The 24,580-nt window shown below is 37.2% G+C and overlaps 3 protein-coding genes across 5 annotated transcripts; all 3 read left to right on the forward strand.

The window, feature by feature from the left end:
* Window positions 1–238: 238 nt before the first annotated feature.
* Window positions 239–14,134, forward strand: LOC117306596. Of its 2 annotated transcripts, none has more exons than XM_033791079.1 (3): window positions 239–779; window positions 1,151–1,356; window positions 9,565–14,134. In XM_033791079.1, the coding sequence occupies exons 2-3, from the start codon at window positions 1,159–1,161 to the stop codon at window positions 11,302–11,304; spliced, it is 1,938 nt and encodes a 645-aa protein (XP_033646970.1). In that variant the 5' UTR covers window positions 239–779; window positions 1,151–1,158; the 3' UTR covers window positions 11,305–14,134. The 2 variants fall into 2 exon arrangements, with proteins under 2 accessions (XP_033646970.1, XP_033646971.1); XM_033791080.1 differs by lacking the exons at window positions 239–779; window positions 1,151–1,356 and adding exons at window positions 7,123–7,365; window positions 7,769–7,974.
* A 1,241-nt stretch (window positions 14,135–15,375) lies between these two features.
* On the forward strand, window positions 15,376–20,859 carry LOC117306598. 2 transcript variants are annotated; one of them, XM_033791083.1, is made up of 3 exons: window positions 15,376–15,543; window positions 16,162–16,367; window positions 17,617–20,859. In XM_033791083.1, the coding sequence occupies exons 2-3, from the start codon at window positions 16,170–16,172 to the stop codon at window positions 19,309–19,311; spliced, it is 1,893 nt and encodes a 630-aa protein (XP_033646974.1). In that variant the 5' UTR covers window positions 15,376–15,543; window positions 16,162–16,169; the 3' UTR covers window positions 19,312–20,859. The 2 variants fall into 2 exon arrangements, with proteins under 2 accessions (XP_033646974.1, XP_033646975.1); XM_033791084.1 differs by having other exon boundaries at window positions 16,168–16,367.
* A 578-nt stretch (window positions 20,860–21,437) lies between these two features.
* Window positions 21,438–24,580, forward strand: LOC117306599. Its single transcript, XM_033791085.1, has 3 exons — window positions 21,438–21,586; window positions 21,965–22,170; window positions 22,848–24,580. The coding sequence occupies exons 2-3, from the start codon at window positions 21,973–21,975 to the stop codon at window positions 24,501–24,503; spliced, it is 1,854 nt and encodes a 617-aa protein (XP_033646976.1). The 5' UTR covers window positions 21,438–21,586; window positions 21,965–21,972; the 3' UTR covers window positions 24,504–24,580.

Genomic DNA, 24,580 nt, shown 5'->3' on the forward strand with positions numbered 1-24,580 from the left:
CATACTAGATAGAGCTAAAGTTTGAACTATACGCAGAAACAATTTTTCCCCCTTTAAATTGTATACTGAAAAGGCGTTCACAGATGAATAAAGATGAAATGAAAAACTGCTCTTTGGCAAACATATTTCAGTTTCCTTGGTTGTTCATTCAGGCTCAACTTTGTTAAGCCCTCCCATAAAAAATACTCTACATGATATTTTGAATAATAAAAAGCTAACGATATAAGCCTAGAATGCTGAATTAGATCTTTTCAAAATTAAATTCAATAGTAAATTTGACACTGAACAAAGTTTGTATTTTTATAAGAATCTATGAGAATGACAATGAATAGTGCGTTATCAACGCCCTAAATATTTGTTCAGCAACATGGTACTTTTTATTATGAGGGTCATTGTGTTTTTTACATTGAATGAGAAAATGTCAACGCCCTAAAGTGTGGTTGCCTATACAGCCAAGGTCAATGCTACTGTACAACTCTACACTAGTCTGGTCCCTGACCAAAGATTCCTTGACATCTCTTGTTAAATTCGACAGAGCCTAGTCAGAGATTTTCGGGTCTGGGAACCAGACTAACTCTACAATGGGGAAATACACAGCACAGTTTAATAACAACCAGGGCTGATACATGGTGCTACATGTCCAAGACTCCTTCTTCCTATGTACATGTATGGATGTTTTTTGTGTGTGCAATAAACCAACTCGAAGTCGACAACAATGAACTCATGATAATTCATCTGGAGATCTGTATTAACTGACCCATTTAAAAAGGTTATACCAGGTGAGTAGGGAAATTGCAAGTTTTTGTTTAAATCGTTGTTAATGTTTAAAATTTGTATTTCAGTATAAGAAGAGTGTGTGTTTTCTATGTTTTAATTTCTTAATAGACTGCTAAGGTGTTGAGTAAGTAATAACTTTAATTTTAAACAAGAAACAGAGAGAATATATTCAGAATTTGTACTCAGTGCTGTTTTTTTTTAAACAGAAGTTATATAGCGATGCTTGTTTTAGTGTTTCCTTATTTTGAAGGCAAGCAGACTTTGAATGTTTTCTTGAAAACACAAGTGATACAATGTAGGTAGAAAACATCTCAAAAGTGTGGTTTAATTTAGCAAAACTGAATGTATTACTATTTTTTTCTTTGTTTCTAAGCAATAAACATGGACGTTCAGCGTGGACATTGCTGGCGTTGTAAAGTTAAACTGGAACAGACCATTCACTGTCCTGATTGCAAGATGGCGGAGTATTGTAGCTCAACATGTGAAAACAGAGACAGAGTTAGACATAGGAGTAGAGAGTGCCCGTTATTTGGAACAAGATCATGCAACAAATGCAACAAGAAGGGTACAATGAAAGAGGTATGTCTGCTTTAATTTCCATCATTATCCCCTAATCATTTACAAAAAAGGCAATTTACATATAATGCTCTGATGATTTTGTTGCAAAAGAGAGGAATCATTCTCTAAATGTATTGTAAAACGAAACTTGGCAAATTGTTTTACTATGTTTCTTACTTAAAGGCAGTGGACACTATTAGTAATTACTCAAAATAATTATTATCATAAAACCCCACTTGGTAATGAGTAATGGGGAGAGATATTGATAGTATAAAACATTGTGAGAAAGGGCTCCCTCTGAAGTGACAAAGTTTTCGAGAAAGACGTAATTTTCCATAAATTTGATTTCGAGACCTCAAGTTTAGAATTTGAGGTCTCGAAATCAAGCATCTGAAAGCACACAACTTCGTCTGACAAGGATTTTTGTTTTTTCATAGTTACCTCGCAACTTTGATGACCAATTGAGCTTGAATGTTCACAGGTGTGTTATTTTATGTTAATGTTGAGATACACAAAGTGAGAAGACTGGTCTTTGACAATTACCAATAGTGTCCACTGTTTTTAAGAAATGTTGTTGTCTCTTGCATGCATGTCATGTAAAAGCTAGAAGAGACTATAATCAGAGTTCTAGAGGTACACTTGCACAAAAACTAGGAGGAGGATTCATAACGAAGAGATTTAAAATTACACATGGAGAAGTAACAAATTCTCTAACAGAGAGTTGATATATTTTATTCTGCTATAATGTCTTTTCAGTGTGCAGGTTGCAACTATGCATGGTACTGTAACCAGGAATGTCAAAGAAGTGATTGGGCCAATCATATGAAGGAATGCAAGGAGAAAAAGGCAAGAACAAAAAGAGCAGCAGATGAATTAAGAAAAGAATACATTTCAATGCGTACTGACAGACTTAATGATTTCCCTTATTATTTTGGAAACTGCATTGCTAAAGACTTCTTGCAACTTGATAACAATGAATGGTCTGATGGGTCAATAAAGAAAACTGACTTGAACAAAGATTATCATATATTGTCAGCTGGTTGCGGAGACTTACGCAATACTGTCTTGACAGCAGCTTCCCTTCCTGCCAGGTACCAGGGAAGTCTGTACATCACTCTCAATGACTTTGACCCTTTTGTCATGGCAAGGAATGTCTTGTTTCTCTTTATGTTGGTTCGGTTTGCAGACACTGAGGGAATTGAGAGCAGTCTGACTACCATCTGGTACTCAGTTCACATTACAAAGAAAGAGTATGACCTGATCAAGACCAGCTTGGATGAGCTCATTCAGATGACCCCTCAAAGTCTCACAGAGGTCACTCAAGGGTTGGTCAAAGTTCAAGGTAAAGATCTTGCAGTTATGAGTCAAGTTTGGAACAAATGGAGATCACTAGAATGCCAACGAGGGGAACCATCCTCAATCAATCTCAGAAAACAAAGAAAAACTGTACTTGATGAATCCCAAAAAAAATATGAACAAAAGTGTGGTAAGGGCAATAAATTCCGTTATACAAATCCTTTAGAGTCACCCAGTGCTAAAAAGCAATTTGAAGAATGGTTTGACCATGGGATGTTCCTCCCCAAAGAAGAAAAACAAGAAACAATGTAATTTGATAATCCGACACTAACAGGGCGTGAAGTTGATCTCCATTCCACTAAAAAGCCGAGCCCAAAGGATCATGCCTTTGTGTACTGTGTCCAAGCAGTTTTACATCCCTTCAGAGTATGGGATTGCTTGAGAGTGAGGGAGTCTGAGAGGGAGTCTGAGAGGGAGTCTGAGACCAGACCCTACCCAACCCCTATGGTGATGTACCACAACTACATCACAAAATTCCTCAAGACGGTAAAAAGCTTCATCCAGAATGGAAGACTTTTTATTCAAGTGTCACTAGCCAATTGTATGAACTTTCTTTCAGAACATATTTCTCTAAAGATGCCAAACTATGATCGCATCTTCACATCCAATATTGCCGACTATGTTGGGTTTGCCAAGCTCCTGCAAGACTTCAAACCACTTCTTAATTCTAGTAATCACTACTCAGTACTTATTACTGAGACAATGATCTGGGCAGAAATTCTATCTAAACTGGAGAACACAGACTATAAACCTTGCATTACATCATACTGCCGTGAAAATGGTGACATCCATAACTGGATGGAATACTTTGATAATGCCCCTCACTTTGTTGGCTATCTGCGTGCACAAATCATGGCAGGGGGTCCTGGGGTACAGTCATTGACTAATGTGCCATCGTTTGGTGAAGTGATGAAACACAATGGTCTACAAATGCGTAACTTTCGTAGGAAGCTGAATCGTCTTGTTCCATTTCAGTATCGAGTGAATAATCGTGATTTGACCCTGATCAATTTAAATGACAGAGCAGTGGAGTGGTGTCTGCCACACACTGATGGCTAAGTTCAAAGAAGTTTGACATTTAACTTAGATCGATATCTAATCTAATCTAATCAGGTGCATGGACAATGTAGATCTAACTTGACTTACATAACTGTCAAGGAATATTTAATGAGGATTTAAAGCCATTGGACCCTTTCTGTACAGAAAAAGAAATTCACAGATTTACAAATAACTTACAGGGTTTACAGAAGGTAGTGGTGAAAGACTTCTTTTGAAATATTATACCATGAAATGCTTTACTTTTTGAGAAACAGTCAAACAATATCAATTCTCGTATGGATTTATTTTAAACACATGTCATGACACAGCGAAACGTGCGGATACAAGGGTGGGTTTTCCCGTTATTTTCTCCCGACTCCGATGACCGATTGAGCCTAAATTTTCACAGGTTTGTTATTTTATATAGAAGTTGTGATACACAAAGTGTGGGTCTTGGACAATACTGTTTACCGAAAGTGTCCAATGGCTTTAAGTGGTAAATGTGGATTGAAGTAGTTTTTAGCTTTAAATATAGATATAGAGCTTGTAAGTGCTTAGCACACAAAACAAATTGTGTTTCCATCCAAAAGCCTCAAAAATATGCATGGTACCTGGGTCAACTTTTTTCCATTCAGTCACATGCAAGTTAAAATTTCAGCCAGCTAATTGTTTGATTGTTTTGGGGGTTTTACTAAGAAGCATTTGTGTGTTTGATTGTTTTTCAGTTGATTGCTCAACTGTTTTTGGGGTTTTCGAAGCATTTTATTGTTTTATACAAAATGTTTAAAGGCAAAGTATACTTTGCTATTAAATATTTTGTAACAATAACATCAAAGTCTTATATAGCGCACGTACCAACCAAACAAGGTACTCAAGGCGCTGAGTATATACAAACTTTCAGAAAGATAGGTTATTGCAGTGATGAATAGCAATATCAAATCATTCCTGTACATTAGTTGAAAGAACTTGATTCATTACTGTTAGCTTAAGTTACAAACACTGCTTGTATGTAAGTAAATACATGTATTAACGCTTTATTTGGAATAAACAAAGAATTTTGTAAGAATGTGTAAAAAAGAATGCATCATGTACAATAAAAATAAAAGCTGATCAAAGAATTAATACATTGCAGCTGTTACAATTTTGTGACAATTGTGCCATTCCATCTTGTTCACCAAAAGTGTATATGCATATATATTAAAACAATATTCATAAATACCAAGGATCCATTCTGTATGGTCGAGAGGAGATCACATGGGCATGTTTAAATGTGTGAAATAAACATTGTGAGAAGTGTTTCAACATAATGCGTGGCATGCAAGAATTTACAGGTGCTTATACTATGCTTCATGCCATCAATACAGACTGGTACTCTGTACTTGGTAAGCATCGAGTATCACATTTAATTTGACCAATTTCAAAGTGGTGCCCAAGGATGCGACAGAAAATGAAATTGTACAGTTTTTTTTTTTTGGGGGGGGGAGGGGGGGATTTTCTATCATTACCACACTTTTTAATAAAAAGAACAATTATGAATGGAAATAAAAAGTGGTGCCACAGTACTTACTAGCCGTTTAAGAACCTGCAGGCTCATGGCTAGGGATAAAGGAACTTGCCTTCAACTTGGTCCGTTATGAAATGGCTATGACCCTGTTGTTTTAAATGGTTTGAACCCCACTCTTTTATTACCATATTAAACAAAAATAAGATCAAATGGGAACTGTTTTGCAACCCTAGGTGGCAGCAGACTTACCAGGTGAATCCATTGTTCTAGACAAATATATAAGCATGCTCAAAACAACATAAACAATGGAAGTTTACCCAGTAAATCCGCTGCCCTCTACCATCTCAAATTAACATTCAGCCTATCACAGAATTCTTTTTCAATTATACTAAAATTCAAAACGGCTATTGAGGATGGCCTCAAAACTGTTAAAATCATTTATTAATTGCTGTGAACTACTTGTAAATGAATGTGCAGTACCCGGTAGGCCTTCTCCTAGTACTTTTCAAACATTACACAGAACAGTGAACTTGAAAGTGCTAACTTTACTGCTGGACAAAAACTTTGACAACAAAGTGAAAAATATGTTTGGTAACGGACAGTTACCCTACTGTGGCCTACTTCAAAACCATAAGCCCTTTTGAGGTATGGCGGAAGTGGTTTGGTTTGTGTGTAGCGCGCGCGTCACCCGCGGCGACTGATGCCACGCTCACCATGTTGGTGGGCAATAGGTTTACGTTCTATTTCTATGGTCAATAGACCAATCCAGGCACGCACCGGGCGCGCAAGTGTTGAGCACCAGTTCAACTTTTGTTGTTGTTGCTGGATTAAAAACATTGACAACAAAGTGAAAAATGTGTTTACTTCGAAACCATAGCTTGGCTTCAGCTACCACGTAGGATCACTCAGTTATTTTGAAAACATGCCATTCCAGTATGGGACTTCAACTAGAGCACTGCAGCCAGAGCCAAAGCCATAGGTTTATATTATATTAAAAGCCATTGACTCCCAAAATGGTGCATCAAGATTATTTTGATGAAAACATCAGTTGAATGGGGTCAATGCGTATGCCACCCTTGGCTAGAGGTAAAAAAGAAGGCTGCTCCTTCGCCTATTCTGTGTGCCACAAGTAAATAGATGTGCCTCACATTGTTTCATTATTGTTTTAGTTCTATAAGATGGCGACATGATGACTTCATTCCATAACGGTTTACTTAGCTGTTTTTGAAACCCTTAGGTTTATGTATGTTGTACTGCACAGCAACAATAAATTAAAGGAGTTAAAGTCATTGGACACTTTCGGTACAGAAAAAAAAATTAAAAGTTCACAGATTTACAAATAACTAACACGGTTTACAGAAGGTAATGGTGAAAGACTTCTCTTGAAATATTATTCCATGAAATGCTTTACTTTTTGAGAAAACATTAAAACAATATCAATTCTCGATATCGAGAATTACAGATTTATTTTAAACACATGTCATGACACGGGGAAATGTGCGGAAACAAGGGTGGGTTTTCCCGTTATTTTCTCCCGACTCCGATGACCGATTGAGCCTAAATTTTCACAGGTTTTTTATTTCATATAGAAGTTGTGATACACGAAGTGTGGGCCTTGGACAATACTGTTTACCGAAAGTGTCCAATGGCTTTAAACAGAACTTTGGGAGTATTCTTGTTCTTGATTATTTTATTCTTATATTGTGCAATTCAGTTTCTCATCTGCAACACTGATGTTTTTCAATAATTTGAATAAAATTGAAAACGAAAGGTCATGAACTGATCTTTTGCATATGAATCCTTTACGCAACGTTGATCAAACACTTGGGAACCCTTTCATTTCACATCTGGGAAAAACCCCTCACATTGCAATCTACATTATGTTGATCAATACATCCCGACACCATTATCCTTACCAAATGAACAGAGTATTATTCACACTTGACAAAACATTTTTGTCTGTGCAAGGTGGTGGTAATAGGTAAGATCAAGGTCTAATTTTTGCAGCAATGCATGATAGTGTTTAATCTAGACGGAGACAGAACATATCACAGTGATAACCGGACAGAGCTGATGTAGGATCCCTTTGTGGATTTACTCCAAAGAACTACCGTTAGTGGTTATTTTAAAGGGTGAGTTTCACTGTAATCTAAAATTGATTATGACTAACAACTTGTCTCTAGTCCCACCAAGTTACCTATCTTTCAAAAATGTTTTTCATACAAACTATTAACATAATCCTTCATGTTAACATTTTAAGCAAGATGCAGTGCCTAATACGCAATAATTTTGTGTTTTTACGACAGTGATACAGTACGGTTCGAAACTCGCATGTTTTTGCCTTTTGCGTTTTCATGAAGTGACTTATCTGTCAGATATAATGAAGTGTAGCGTTTCCATGAAGTGCAAGTGACTGTCTTACTACCTAAGTGCATTACCGTCTCTCAATTTAAAAAGTCTTGGAGAAAAAAGGAAAAAAAAAACGTTAATTAAGTGATTATTTATCTTCTTTTTGTCTCGATCTTTGGTTCTTAGATATAAACATGGATGTTCAGCGAGGACATTGCTGGCGCTGTGAAGTTTCACTGGAACAGACCATTCACTGTCCTGATTGCAAGATGGCGGAGTATTGTAGCTCAACATGTGAACACAGAGACAGAGTTAGACATAGGAGTAGAGAGTGCCCGTTATTTAGAACAAGATCATGCAACAAATGCAAAAATAAGGGTACAATGAAAGAGGTATATCTGCTTTTATTTCAATCATTATCCCCTATTCATTTTAAAGCCATTATACACTTTCGGTACAGGGGGGGAAAAAAAGTTTTACAAATAGGGTTTACAGAAGGTAATGGTGAAAGACTTCTCTTGAAATATTGTTTCATAAAATGCTTTACTTTTTGAGAAAACATTAAAACAATATATATTCTAGATAGCGAGAATTACGAATTTATTATAAACACATGTCATGACACGACGTAACGCGCGAAAACAGAAGTGTGTTTTCCCGTTATTTTCTCCCAACTCCGATGACTGATTGAGCCTAATTTTTAACAGGTTTGTTATTTTATAAATAAGTTGTGATACACGAAGTGTGGGACTTGGACAATACTGTATACCGAAAGTGTATAATGGCTTTAAAAAGAAAATTTACATAATGCTCTGTTGATTTTGTTGCAAAAGAGGGGAATAATTCAAACAAAACTTGGCAAATTATTTTCCTCTATTATGTTGCTTAAGGCCCTGTCATTCCTTGACGTAAACAAATTTCTCTAAAACGTTGGCATACGCTGACCTATCGATAGATTTTTCAATTTTGAGAGCGTATACAAAGCGTATTCATAACGAGTTCGACGTATGCATACCGTATTAGTAACTTACATAAAACGTTTCCAAAACGAATGCTTAGCGTGTTGCCGGCGTTCACAACTTATGTCCTACGATAGTGTAACTACTGCATAGCGCGCAACAGCGTATTGCCGACGATCATATGTATTAGCCTACAAAGTGGGTGTCTCTCTGCTGTGAACCCAGTTTGTATTTACCGATTCACATAAACGCTCCCAATACGCCATAATACGGAAGCTGTAAGTTAGAAACACGTTCAGTAAGTTCTGTGGTTGTCCGAAATACGTCAAATACGTTCGACATAGGTTAAAAGGACGTTACAGATGGGTTAGAAATACGTTTTAGGTACGCTAGACATTATCTCGACGTATGTCAACTTATGATTAACTTACAAGTAACGTGTGTGAACGTGTGGCAACAATCTTATAACTTACCTACAACTTATGCGGAACTTCTGAGCCACACGCTGGCATATGTCGAAAATTTGTGTGCATGCACAACATTTCTCGACGCATGCCTTACTTCGATGTATATCAGCGTGTTTCAGCTTGCTCTTAACTTATACAAAACTTACCCATAAATTATTCGACGTACGCCAGCGTAATTGCCTAAATTTTCATACGTCGGCATACGCTGGCTTAAGCGTCAAGGTGTGACAGGGCCTTTACTTTAAATTATGTCTATTGCATGCATGGCATGTAAAAGTCGCATCCCCTTAAGCTGATTCCCTGGCTGCCGCTTCCCATGTTGTATCGTAATTTGGGTGTGATCCCTGGCTACACGGCAGTTAACGGTTGTATGGCTTCTGACTGGCACCCCCGAACAAAGATATTGACAAAATAGGGACACCGCCAACATAGGGCTAGATAGCTCAGTTGGTAGAGTGCCGGCACGTTAGTCCGGAGATCGTTGGTTCGAACACACTCTTCAATTCTTTGTTCAACCCCAAAAATCATATTTCATTTTGCTATTATTATTTTTCAGTGTGCACGTTGCAACTACGCATGGTACTGTAACCAGGAATGTCAAAGAAGTGATTGGGCCAATCATAAGGAGTTATGCAAGAAGACAAAGGCAACTACAACAACAGCAGCTGATAAACTAACACAAAAACACATTTTTATGCGTACCGATAGACTTGGTGGTGCCCCTTATTATTTTGGAAACTGCATTGCTGAAGACTTCTTGCAACTTGCTAACAATGAATGGTCTGATGGGTCAATAAAGAAAACTGACTTGAACAGAGATTATCATATATTGTCAGCTGGTTGCGGAGACTTACGCAACACTGTCTTGACAGCAGCTTCCCTTCCTGCCAGGTACCAGGGAAGTCTGTACATCACTCTCAATGACTTTGACCCTTTTGTCATGGCAAGGAATGTCTTGTTTCTCTTTATGTTGGTTCGGTTTGCAGACACTGAGGGAATTGAGAGCAGTCTGACTACCATCTGGTACTCAGTTCACATTACAAAGAAAGAGTATGACTTGATCAAGACCAGCTTGGATGAGCTCATTCAGATGACCCCTCAAAGTCTCACAGAGGTCACTCAAGGGTTGGTCAAAGTTCAAGGTGAAGATCTTGCAGACATGAGTCAAGTTTGGGACAAATGGAGATCACTAGAATGCCAACGAAAGAAACAATCCTCAATAAATCTCAGAAAACAAAGAAAAACTGTGTTTGATCAATATAATAAAGAAATTGAACAAAACATTGGTAAGGGAAGGGAATTCGTTCACACAAATCAGTTAGAGTCATCCAGTGCTGAAAAGCAATTTGAAGAATGGTTTGACCATGGGATGTTCCTCCCCAAAGAAGAAAAACAAGAACTAATGTCATTTGATAACCCGACACTAACAGGGCGTGAAGCTGACATACCTTTTGGTTGTATAACTGAAATTAAATTCTCAATCAATCAAAATATAAGCCCAAAGGATTATACCTTTGTGTACTGCATCAAACAAGATTCACATCCCTTCAAAGTGTGGGATTGCTTGAGAGTGAGGGAGTCTGAGACCAGACCCTGCTCATCCCCGATGGTGATTTACCACAACTACATCACAAACCTCCTCCAGAAATTCAAACATCTCATCCAGCAACAACGGCTTTCTTTCCAAATTTCTCTGGCTAACTGTATGGACTTTCCTTCGATTCATAAGTCTCTTAAAATGTCAAACTATGACAGGATATTCACATCCAATCTCAGTGACTACATCGGCTTTGCCAAGCTCCTGCAAAACTTCAAACCCCTTCTTAACCAAAGTAACCGCTCCTCAGTAATTGTTACTGAGACGATAAACTGGATTGAATTTTTGCCTAGCGACACATCTGACAATTTTAAACTAAGTGCTGAATCATACTTAAAGGATACAGACAGGAATCCTGCCACCCTTCTTGCAAACCTAACTGACGTAGCACCGACTACCTGGTTAGAGTACTTCGACAATGCCCCTTACTTCATTGCATATCTGCGTGCACAAATCATGGCAGGGGGTCTTGGGATACCACCATTGACTTATTTGCCATCATTTGGTGAAGTGATGAAGTACAATGGTCTAGAAATGCGTGACTTTCGTAAGAAGCTGAATCGTCTTGTTCCATTTCAATATCGAGTCAATGCTCGTGACTTGACCAGAATAACTGCAACTGACAGAGCAGTGGAGTGGTATCTGCCACATAATGAGCACTTGGGCCCCGGTCCCACTGGACCCAGCCTTGATCTCTAAAATCGAGAAAAGGGCGATCACGACCCCGCAATTTCGGGAAAGGGGCGATCAAAGGGAAATAAGCGTAAGTGGGAATGCGAGGGCGATCAGGATCTGACCCTGCAATTTTAATCAACCTCGGGAATAGGATTAAAGCGGGATCTGATCGCCCTTGTGGGTTAAAAGGGTGATCAACGTCTAGTGGGAACGCAAAGGGGGGATCAGGACCCCGCAATTTGAGATCGAACATCCGGTGGGCTCGAATGGCGCAAAAAATTGACACTTGCGTGATTGTTCTCTACCTGTTGACTTCCATGGGGAAGAAACATCACAAATTATTGCCATAGAAAAAACACACGTCGTCTACGTGCCGAGTACGAAGCTCATCTAAAAGCTATTATTGTCTGACAATTTTAGAGACGTAGTTTGCACAAAACAATCCTCCTTCCCCATACAAACGCGACACACGCACTGTGGGACGGTGGCATCATGCACTAATCGGTACGAAATTGTAACACAAACACTCAATGACGCAGTGTATAAGTGACCAAAAAAAACACATTTCTCATTCCGATTCTCTGTGAATTTAAAAATAGAACTGCTGCAAACTTCAAACAAAGCATGTTTCTTTGCATGTGCATTATGTAAGCTACTCTACAAGTCAACTTGTAAATTTCTTCAACAAAACTATAATTATCCAGTGGCAAAGAAAACATGCCTCATTTTAGTCGGGATCCTGGTAGCGTTTTCTGCAACATGCCATGTGGAAGCGGAAAAGGTAATCACGTCTTTTTCTTCGTTGCAAAATCGGAAACATGCGGGGAGGGACGGCGCAATTTGATTTTGTTCGTACTAACAACAAATGCGGTGGATCAAGCCGTAAAACACAGTACTTATGCAACCTATTTAACTGTCGGTCTTCGGTACATTAAGCACCGTTTTTGGCGCCATCCTTTAACTGATATATCGAGTATACTCGATATTGAATTTCCGATATTTTGGGGTTATTATCGACAGACAAAATAATGGTGGCTGACGACGTCCCATGCAGAGCTCGAGCAGGCTGCGGAAAAGTCGCCATCGATGGGTACTTTGTACATGTACATATGCGAGCTGCACACTTGAATGACTTTTCATTAGTCAACTCCCGTTTCCAAAAGGCGGATCAATGCGCGATCATACTCAAGTGGGAATGCAACAGCTATTTCACGTCTGCGACTAATCCTTTTGTGGGATCATGATCTCGCAATTGTGGACCAGTGGGAACGCAGTCTGTATCATAATAATAATAATAATAATAATAATAATAACAGCATTTATAAAGTGCCATATATCCAAAAGATTGCTCAAAGGCGCTGAAAGGTAAAGAGATGCATACAGTTATTAGCAAGAGATGTTTGAGATTAAAGTAGTAAGAGTTGTTGTCTAAAAATTACTTCAAAACTGTGCATTTGTGAACAATAGCAATAACACAAAATAGTTTTTACAAAAAGAAAAATGTCTATGCTGGAAAACTGCTGATTAAATTTTTTCGGACTAAGCATTTAGATTTTAAATACCAACTAGGTTGTCGGGCAATTGTGTAATCCACTTTAACTTGAGGTAACTTGAACATTGTTACACTTCTTGCTTATGTATATATTACATAAACTGACAATCATTTCAAAGATAGATGGCATCACCGTAAAGCGCCATCATTTTGTGAAGTGATGAAATACAATGGTCTAGAAACGTGTGACTTTCGTAAGGAGCTGAATTGTCTTGTCCCATTTCAGTATCGAGTGAATGCTCTTGATTTGAACGTTATAACTGCAACTGATAGAGCAGTGGAGTGGTATCTGCCACATACTGCATGATAGCCAACACCAAAAGAAGTTTGACTCAAATTTAATATAGCTTAATCCAATTATTCACTGTAAAGAATCACACTACCCAACATTTGTTTGACTATTTAATGAGGATTAAAGTGGTAAGTGTGTATGTACTCTAAAGTTTTTAGCATTATTAATAATACGAAACTTGCAAGCACCTTCTACACAAACAAAAGTTGTATTTTCCTTTAAAAATGCCGCATAAATACAAGTAAGTTTTTTGCTTTCAAATGTAAATAACCATACAATTAAATACACAAGTATTGGTAAAGAGATCGTAAGTTAACCAAGTAAATTGATGTATAGCACCTGGGTCAACTTTTGTTCATTCAGTCAAAAAGTTGCATAACTTGTAGGAAGGTTATGAAGAGTGCATTCTACTTGTGTCATTTTAACTTGGAGTATAGAGCGATCAAACACACCCCTTTAAACATTAGAGACCTAAATTGCTTGTATGACTCAGCGACCAGTAAAAAAAAAACACTCTAATATAATTGTAGCTTTAATAACAATCTGATCAAAGCCAGATTTTAAGTTATAGTATTTAGACTGTAGGAACATTTTCAGTTACAAAGCAGGGTCTAATCTCTGTGGACAAACAATGTGTAGAAATGAAACTTTATGAAGAAGTTGCTGGCTTTTGTAGCCTACAATGTTTATGCAAATAAATATGCATTGCATGCTTTAGTAATTAATAGATGCATTTTGTGGTGAAGGGTCAAGTACAGTAACTAATTTTGACTGTCTGTCAGATATTTTATGCTTTATTATCCAAACTGCTTGTTAATATTTGATGGTGATGGGCTATTATTAATGTTGGAACTAAGAGAGTTATTGTAATTAATTTTATTTATTTTTTTTTGTTTCAATGATGATTATAATTATAACCTTATTAGCACTTTTTATAAAATCAATAAAAAGCGCTTAAAGGCAGTGGACACTATTGGTAATTGTCAAAGGCTAGCCTTCACAGTTGGTGTATCTCAACATATGCATAAAATAACTAACCTGTGAAAATTTGAGCTCAATCGGTCATCGAAGTTGCGAGATAATAATGAAAGAAAAAAATTACCACTGTCACACGAAGTTGTGTGCGTTTAGATGGTTGATTTCGAGACCTCAAGTTCAAAATCTGAGGTCTCGAAATCAAATTCTTTGAAAATTACTTCTTTCTCGAAAACTATGGCACTTCAGAGGGAGCCGTTTCTCACATTGTTTTATACCATCAACCTCTCCCCATTACTCGTTACCAAGTAAAGTTTTATGCCAATAATTATTTTGAGTAATTACCAATAGTGTCCACTGCCTTTAAGAAATACAAACGCAACCAAACAAAAGGGGTACAAAAACTACCCGTTTTTACAAACAATAACAATGCAATGTGTTTGAATTACAATCTGATAAAAGCAATCTTAAGACTGAAACTGTTTGTGTGCAAAGACGGTCTTACTTATTAACCACAATTATTGTCTACTTTTTAGTTGCAGTGAAATAGGAACAGTTAAACTAAAGGCTTGTTATTGTGAGCTTTGAACAGGACCCCCAAGTGTATGAATTGAAATCTTCCCCAAACCAATGGTGTAAAATATGTTGTTGTTATTGTAGTAAACCGGATTCATCAGTCAATTACATGTCAATACTTGATCAAAGTTACTTTACTTCCTCATTTAGGAAGAAGTTACATGCATGCTAGATAGAGCTAAAGTTTGAACTATGCGCAGAAACAATTTTTCCCCTGAAAATTGTATACTAAAAAGGCGTTCAAAGATTGATAAAGATGAAATGAAAAACTGCTGAGTTTAAGAGAATAAAATATCAAGGTCTTTGGCAAATATATTTCAGTTTCCTTGGTTGTTCATTCAGGCTCAACTTTGTTAAGCCCTCCCATAAAAAATACTCTACACGATTTTTTGAATAATAAAAAGCTAATAATATAAGCCTAGAATGTTGAATTAGATCTTTTCAAAATTAAATTCAATAGTAACTGAACAAAATTTGTATTTTTATAAGAATCTATGAGAATGACAATGAATAGTGCGTTATCAACACCCTAAATATTTGTTCAGCAACATGGTACTTTTTATTATGAGGGTCATTGTGTTGTTTACATTGCATGAGAAAATGTCAACACTCTAAAGTGTGGTGGCGCTATACAGCCAAGGTCAATGTTACTGTACAACTCTACAATGGGGAAATACCCAGCACAGTGCAATAACAACCAGGGCTGATACATGGTGCTACATGTCCAAGACTCCTTCTTCCTACATGTATGTACATGTATGGATGTTTTTTTGTGTGCAATAAACCAACTAGAAGTCGACAACAATGAACTCATGATTATTCATCTGGAGATCTGTATTAACTGACCCCTTTAAAAATATTATACCAGGTGAGTAGGAAAATTGCAAGTTTTTGTTTAAATCGTTGTTAATGTGTAAAATTTGTATTTCAGTATAAGAAGAGTGTGTGTTTTCTATTTTTTAAATTTTTTTATTAAATGAATGCTAAGGTGTTGAATAACTAATAACTTTAATTTTAAACAAAAAACAGTGAACATATATTCAGAATTTGTACTCAGTGCCATTTTTTATACAGAATTATAGCGATGCTTGGTTTAGTGATTCCTTATTCTTAAGGCAAGACAGACTTTGAATGTTTTCTTTGAAAAAACAAGTGATACAATGTAGGTAGAAAACATCTCAAAAGTGTGGTTTAATTTAGCAAAACTAAGGCCTGCGCTAAACGTCGCACTTTTGCCGAGCCGAACTTGAATGTTTTCAATTCGATTCGGCAAGAGCGCGCAGTTGTCACCGCGTCGTGCCACTACCGTGTAGCACGGTAGGGCTTGCCGTGCTACACGGCAGTGCCGAACTTAGGTTTGCGCTAACCGTCGCTCTTTTGTCGATTTTTTTTCCTAATTTTACAACTGTTTGAGTTCGACACGACAAAAGTGCGACGTTTAGCGCAGGCCTTAATGTATTACTATTTTTTTTTCTTTGTTTCTAAGAAATAAACATGGATGTTCAGCGTGGACATTGCTGGCGTTGTGAAGTTCAACTGGAACAGACCATTCACTGCCCTGATTGCAAGATGGCGGAGTATTGTAGCTCAATATGTGAACACAGAGACAGAGTTAGACATAGGAGTAGAGAGTGCCCGTTATTTGGAACAAGATCATGCAACACATGCAATAAGAAGGGTACAATGAAAGAGGTATGTTGTGAATTTGGAAAGTTCAAGACAAGATTCTCACATATTGTCATGAATGCTGAATATAAGTCAAGCTCAATTCCTTACATCATAAAACTTAATGTGATGAATTGGGGACTATGGGCCACTAGGTGGCAGCAGACATACCAGAGTCTAATAATTTACATTGTTAAAACACTGGGTAGATTTTTGCTGTTTATACACAGAGAGCAAGTTCTAGTGCAGACATTTAGCCGACTACTGACCAGAAACGAACATGCGCAGTGACGCACTCACTCGAAAGACTCGTTTGGAACCTTAGTCAACCATCGGTACCACTGTATTCAACACTCCATTGCCTTCTGTGTTTTCGCTATAGTACCACTGGTTCCCTTCTGCCCTTTACACATATTAGTATGGAACAGGCTGTTGGGACCAAGGAAGAAACCATGGGCATGAGGCTGGTTCCAAAAATGGTCTACCACAGCAGTCAACCAATGGTCGACCAGCCTGGTTTTAGTAAAAAAAAGTCAATCTTTAGTTAACCTTGGTGCACAATCGAACTTGCTCATAGCCTTGGTAGAACGCCAGTATTCTCAAAACTACAACTAACACCCTCAGAATAAAGGGAACAAAAGTTATAAACATTTTTTCATTGGTTTACCTCATTGAAACTGAATCTTCGTTCACGTTCCTTGAATATCATACTTGCAGACTGTCTGGTTGAACAAATCTTTAAAATGTTTTGAGCACACTTTATTTTCATAAATAAAGTGAGAATTGGAGGGTTTTAAGACATCTATCAAAAACGTCTATTTTGATGACTCTTTTTTTAATTTAAGAAGTGTATCAAACATTCTCTATATCCTATCTAATGCGCTGCTTTCTTGACGTAGTGGCACTATACAAATGCCCTATATGTATGTTTGTATGTATGACTCTGTGTGTAAATTAATATTATGTGCATCTAATTCATGTGCATGCTAAAAAATATGCACAACAATGCGAAAAAAGGGCACAGTCTAGAAGAATGTTTCAAAAACTTTTCAAGCACCAAGAAAAGATTTGTTTGAAGGATCGTTTTTGTCAAACCTTATACTTTGATAGCTTTGAAATACTGCATTGAAACTTCTTTTTTACAGTGGGGAGGTTGCAACATTACATGGTGCTATTGTTTAATGTTTTCTCTGGTTTTGATAAATAACAATTGTGATTTTTTATTGGAAAAAAATGAATACACTAACCACTTCAAAATACTATCTATTTCTTTCAGTGTGGAGGTTGCAACATAGCATGGTACTGTAACAGAGAGTGTCAAAGTAGTGATTGGGTCAACCATAAAGCTTTTTGCATCAAGGCCAAGGAAGACATCAAATCAACAGCAGCTCAAATTGGACTATTAAACTTCAGAATGCAAAAAGAGGGTGGTTCCCCTTATTATTTGGGAAACACTATTGCCAAAGACTTCTTGCAACTCTCTAACAATGAGTGGTCTGATGGGTCAATAAAGAAAACTGACTTGAATAAAGATTATCATATATTGTCAGCCGGTTGCGGAGACTTACGCAACACTGTCTTGACAGCAGCTTCCCTTCCTGCCAGGTACCAAGGAAGTCTTTACATCACTCTCAATGACTTTGACCCTTTTGTCATGGCAAGGAATGTCTTGTTTCTCTTTATGTTGGTTCGGTTTGCAGACACTGAGGGAATTGAGAGCAGTCTGACTACCATCTGGTACTCAGTTCACATTACAAAGAAAGAGTATGACCTGATCAAGACCAGCTTGGATGAGCTCATTCAGATGACCCCTCAAAGTCTCACAGAGGTCACTCAAGGGTTGGTCAAAGTTCAAGGTAAAGATCTTGCAGACATGAGTCAAGTTTGGGACAAATGGAGATCACTAGAATGCCAACGAAAGATACAATCCTCAATAAATCTCAGAAAACAAAGACAAACTGCATTTGAGAAATTTAAACAAAAGCATGGGGATAATGTGAGGTATTGTTATACCAATCCTTTACAGTCACCTGCTGTTAAAAAGCAAACTGAAGAATGGTTTGACCATGGTTTGTTCCTCCCCAAAGAGACGAAACAAGGGACAATGTCATTTGATAACCCAACACTAACGGGACGTGGAGCTTCAGCAGCTCCAGGTTATGAAACGCTAGTTAGGGATTGGAATGCACCAAAGGCAAGCCCAAAAGATTTTGCCTTTGAGTACTGCATCAGACCAGATTCACATCCTTTCAAAGTGTGGGATTGCTTGAGAGTGAGGGAGTCCGAGACCAGACCCTACCCAACCCCTATGGTGATGTATCACAACTACATCACAAACCTGATACAGAAAGTCAAACATCTAATTCAGCAGAGAAGACTTTATATCCAAGTTTCTCTGGCCAATTCTATGGACTTTCCTTCAATTCATAAGTCTCTTAAGATGTCCAACTATGACCGCATCTTCACATCCAATCTTGCTGACTATATTGGTTTTGGGAAGCTTCTACAAACATTTAAACCCCTTCTAAACCAAAGTAACTGCTCCTCAGTAATTGTTACTGAAATAATAAACTGGATTGCATTTCTACCTCAGGCTCTCTGTAAACCTGAGCACAAAGAATATCAAAGATGTATTGTAGCATATTGTCTGGATACTGGCAGAGATTTAAAAAATCTTATGCGTAAATTTGATATTGGACTCCATACCTGGATGGACTACTATGATAGTTCCCCTTACTTTCTTGCATATCTGCGTGCACAAATTATGGGCGGGGGTTTCGGGGTACCACCATTGACTAAAGTGCCTTCATTTGGTGAAGTGATGAAGTACAATGGTCTAGAAATGCGTGACTTTCGTAAGAAGCTGAATCGTCTTGTTCCATTTCAGTATCGAGTCAATGCTCGTGATTTGAACATTATAACTGCAACTGACAGAGCAGTGGAGTGGTATCTACCACACACTGATGGCTAAGTTTAACAAAGCTTGGCGTATATTTATTGTTGATTTCTGATGTAAATCTTATTTTAATACCCCTTAAAAGATGCACCGTCACATAACAAGCAGTGATTGAGTGGGACTTTTGAAAATCAGATAAGTCTTATACACAGGAAATTACGGTAGCTAATATAATTTGACTAAATGAAACCTGTATCAACAACTACAGTAAAAAAAAAAGTCGAATCTCTGCAACAAAATAGCTGTAGACTTGAATTTTTGTTTTGAAGTTTTTGGCTTTTGGAGAAATACAATGATGTATGCGTAATACATTAGTATGCCTGATGAATAGTGTCATTAATTGCAATTGCCTCATTAATTGCAATTGCTTAATAAAAAATTGTATTAAATTATAGATTTGGTAGCCGATTCAATACTAAATTAAGCTACACTTACTCATAATTTGTGTTGATTGGGAGTGTAATGACGTGGCAACTGAAATAGTTTTTGGACTTGATTTGTTTATTTGCTCTATGTAAAATACTTGTTTACAATGAGTTTTTTAACTATTAACCATGATCATTTATTAATATTAAATTGTAGTGAAATGAAAATAGTTTTACTCTGGCCGCACTGCCATGCTTTTTATGGCACCGGCCACATTTACAAATTTGAGTTTTAAAAATCAATCTGCCAAGCTTTTCTCCCAACTTTTTTTTTTAAGTTCATGCATTTTATGAGTGTTCAAATGCAATCTTTATAATTATTGGTAAAAATAGTCAGGAGGAAAAGGCAAAAAGGAACATCTCAGAACATCACCATGATCACAAAGCATGTCCAAGCAATATTTTTGTGGCCCTTAGGCAGGCCCTGGACCCCACAGAGGCACCCCCTCCCTCCCCCATCCCTTCAGTGCCGGCCAAGCTTAAATTTCTAAAACACAGAGCAAGTGGCAGAACTCATCAATTTCTTTATAGGTGCCAATGGACCAACTTCAAAGCTGAATTCATAAATACTTTTTGTTCAATACAAGAAATAGAAGAAATGACAAATGAAAACAAAGACTTTTTTCCCTTCAGATTTTCTCTTAGAAACGCTATGTCAAGCAACAAAGCAACGCTCAGTAGCATGCCTCTATCAGTGATAACCAACAATCGGATGTGGTATTGAAGCAGCATATGAGATTAATTCACATCTCTTGAACACATCTGACTCTTTTCTATGAATCTGTTGTAGTTTTTTCCTTTAAAAACAACAATAATTTGACTTTTTCCACTCAAAACCAATGATGTACCATCCCTTTAGAATCTTTCATTGTTATTGTAGTAAATTATATGGAATCAGCAGTCAATTACATGTCAATATTTTGAATAGAAATTATTCTCATGAGACGCAAGTTACAAGCATGCTTGAATGTTTGCATAAAATTACGTAGGAAAAATATTTTGTTCAGAAAAAGTAATTATTTAAGGAATTAATAAATTAGACTGTGTAATAAGAAGGCAGTCAGTTATTGATGAGGATAAAGTGAGAAGCTGCTGAATATATGAGAATAAAATATAAAGGTCTTTGTCAATCAATTAACAATTTTCTTGATTGTTCATTCTGGCTCGACTTTGTCAAAGAATTTGGGTACTTTTTGTAGGACACAAAACACATACCAGTTCTGGTAAACACATTGTAAGCTAAAACATTATTTTCATCTCACTGAGACGCAAACTAATTTTGTCACATTGTTTTACTCATTTCTCAAACACTACAGCACCTCAGCGAGTTATAATTTAAGGAAAGCTTTCTACCATTATATCTTCAAGCCGTGCAAGTTTAATGTAAATCTGTGGACATTGTGTTTTGTGTTCCAAAAGTACCCTCAAAGAGTATGTTTGAAACGTTACATAAACATATCAACAAAACGGCAAAAACCAAGCTTTGGTGATAATGTAGCATTTACTTTTCAAAAGTCAATTTGACACTAATAACAACTCCTTATTTGGGTACAGATTATGACTGGGGTGGCAGTATTAAATTGTCCATGGTGGCGCTATACAGTCCAGATGGTAAATTATACTGAAAGGGGAATTCCCAGCACAGTGCAATGGCATTGTGCAATAAATGTGCAATAAATGTGCAATGGCATTGTGCAATAAATGTGCAACAATTTCCCAGTCACACAAGGGAACTTCACGACATGTGTGAAGCTTCAATTCCATTTGCCACACCCTTGACATTCTGTTCAGTTCTCATTTAAACCAAACATAGACTTCTCTGATTTGAGGACTCAACTCCAGTTTTGTTTAAAGAATCATAAAAGGTGAGTACAATTTTTTTTAAACATTCGTTTTGAGGTTTTATTTTATTTTAATTAACGACTGCTGAATGTTGAATTACTTTAACTAATACAAAAATATTTGAACATATTTTCAGAATTTCTGAACTTGTATCAGAACCATACATCGAACAGTAAATCTTTTTAAAAACCTTTTGGTACTGGCAGGTAAATTTCCATTATTCCTGATCAAGATATACATAACATTAAATCTTCTAAAAAACAACTGAGAAAATATTTCAAAACTCTGATTGATAAAATAACAATAAAACTTTACAAAATGGCCAACCAGTGACAAAGAACCAAATTTATCCTTCCAATATAGAGATATTTTGCTCAATTTCCCCTATCTTTGTTTCTTAGAAATAAACATGGACGTTCAGTGTGGACATTGCTGGCGTTGTGAAGTTCAACTGGAACAGACCATTCAATGCCCCGATTGCAAGATGGCAGAGTATTGTAGCACAACATGTGAACACAGAGACAGAGTTAGACATAGGAGTAGAGAGTGCCCGTTATTTGGAACAAGATCATGCAACAAATGCAAAAAGAAGGGTACAATGAAAGAGGTATGTCTGCTTTAATTTCCATCATTATCCCCTAATCATTTACAAAAAAGGCAATTTACATATAATGCTCTGTTGATTTTGTTGCAAAAGAGAGGAATCATTCTCTAAATGTATTGTAAAACGAAACTTGGCAAACTGTTTTACTATGTTTCTTACTAAAGGCAGTGGACACTATTAGTAATTACTCAAAATAATTATTATCATAAAACCTCACTTGGTAATGAGTAATGGGGAGAGATGTTGATAGTATAAAACATTGTGAGAAAGGGCTCCCTCTGAAGTGACAAAGTTTTTGAGAAAGACGTAATTTTCCATAAATTTGATTTCGAGACCTCAAGTTTAGAATTTGAGGTCTCGAAATCAAGCATCTGAAAGCACACAACTTCGTCTGACAAGGGTTTTTTGTTTTTTCATAGTTATCTCGCAACTTTGACGACCAATTGAGCTTGAATGTTCACAGGTGTGTTATTTTATGTTAATGTTAAGATACAAAAAGTGAGAAGACTGGTCTTTGACAATTACCAATAGTGTCCACTGTTTTTAAGAAATGTTGTTGTCTCTTGCACAAAAACTAGGAGGAGGATTCATAACAAAGAGATTTAAAATTACACATGGAAAAGTAACAAATTCTCTAACAAAGAGTTGATATATTTTATTCTGCTATAATGTCTTTTCAGTGTGCACGTTGCAACTATGCATGGTACTGTAACAGAGAGTGTCAAACAAGTGATTGGGCCAATCATAAGGCGGAATGCAAGGAGACAAAGGCAACAAATAAAAAATTAGCAGCTCTTTTAAGAGAAGAATACACTTCAATGCGTACTGACAGACTTGATAATTTCCCTTATTATTTTGGAAACTGCATTGCTAAAGACTTCTTGCAACTTGCTAACAATGAATGGTCTGATGGGTCAATAAAGGAAACTGACAGGGATTTTCATATATTGTCAGCTGGTTGCGGAGACTTACGCAACACTGTCTTGACAGCAGCTTCCCTCCCTGCCAGGTACCAGGGAAGTCTTTACATCACTCTCAATGACTTTGACCCTTTTGTCATGGCAAGGAATGTCTTGTTTCTCTTTATGTTGGTTCGGTTTGCAGACACTGAGGGAATTGAGAGCAGTCTGACTACCATCTGGTACTCAGTTCACATTACAAAGAAAGAGTATGACTTGATCAAGACCAGCTTGGATGAGCTCATTCAGATGACCCCTGAAGGTCTCCAAGAGGTCACTCAAGGGTTGGTCAAAGTTCAAGGTGAAGATCTTGCAGTCATGAGTCAAGTTTGGGACGAATGGAGATCACTTGAATGCCAACGAGGGAAACGATCCTCAATCAATCTCAGAAAACAAAGACAAACTGTACTTGATAAATCGAAAAAAGAAATTGAACAAGAGCATGGTAAGGGCCAAGTATTACGTTATACAAATCATTTAGAGTCATCCAGTGCTGAAAAGCAATTTGAAGAATGGTTTGACCATGGGATGTTCCTCCCCAAAAAAGAAAAACAAGAACTAATGTCATATGATAATCCGACACTAACAGGGCGTGAAGCTGATCTCCCAATCACTAAAAAGCAGAGCCCAAAGGATTATGCCTTTGTGTACTGTATCAGCACGTTTTTCCATCCCTTCAGAGTGTGGGATTGCTTGAGAGTGAGGGAGTCTGAGACCAGACCCTACCCAACCCCTATGGAAATGTACCACAATTATATCACAAAACTACTAAAGAAGGTAAAAAGTTTCATCCAGAATGGAAGACTTTTTATTCAAGTCTCACTGGCCAATTGTATGGACTTTCCTTCAGTACATAATGCTCTGAAGATGCCAAACTATGATCGTATCTTCACATCCAATATTGCCGACTATGTTGGGTTTGCCAAGCTCCTGCAAGACTTCAAACCACTTCTTAATTCTAGTAATCACTACTCAGTACTTATTACTGAGACAATGAACTGGGCAGATTTTATACATGAACCTAAGGACACAACAGACTATAAACCTTGCATGAAATCATACTGCCTGGATACAGACCGGGATTATAATGACCTTAACACTGGACCTTTCATCTGGATGGAATACTTTGATAATTCCCCTATCTTTCTTGCATATCTGCGTGCACAAATCATGGCAGGGGGTGTTGGGGTGCAGCCATTGACTTATTTGCCATCATTTGGTGAAGTGATGAAGTACAATGGCCTAGAAATGCGTGACTTTCGTAAGAAGCTGAATCGTCTTGTCCCATTTCATCATCGAGTGAATAATCGTGATTTGACCCTGATCAATGTAACAGACAGAGCAGTGGAGTGGTGTCTGCCACATTCTGATGGCTAAGTTCAAAGAAGTTTGACATTTAACTTAGATCGATATCTAATCTAATCTAATCAGGTGCATGGACAATGTAGATCTAA

Source organism: Asterias rubens, unplaced genomic scaffold (genome assembly GCF_902459465.1).
Source record: "Asterias rubens unplaced genomic scaffold, eAstRub1.3, whole genome shotgun sequence".
Lineage (NCBI taxonomy): Eukaryota > Metazoa > Echinodermata > Asteroidea > Forcipulatida > Asteriidae > Asterias > Asterias rubens.

Coding starts and splice junctions, on each gene's coding strand:
- LOC117306596 (XM_033791079.1), top strand. CDS start 1,159: ATGGACGTTCAGCGTGGACATTGCTGGCGTTGTAAAGTTAAACTGGAA. Junction 1,357..9,564: donor AGAAGGGTACAATGAAAGAG/GTATGTCTGCTT, acceptor ATTATTTTTCAG/TGTGCACGTTGCAACTACGC.
- LOC117306598 (XM_033791083.1), top strand. CDS start 16,170: ATGGATGTTCAGCGTGGACATTGCTGGCGTTGTGAAGTTCAACTGGAA. Junction 16,368..17,616: donor AGAAGGGTACAATGAAAGAG/GTATGTTGTGAA, acceptor TATTTCTTTCAG/TGTGGAGGTTGCAACATAGC.
- LOC117306599 (XM_033791085.1), top strand. CDS start 21,973: ATGGACGTTCAGTGTGGACATTGCTGGCGTTGTGAAGTTCAACTGGAA. Junction 22,171..22,847: donor AGAAGGGTACAATGAAAGAG/GTATGTCTGCTT, acceptor ATGTCTTTTCAG/TGTGCACGTTGCAACTATGC.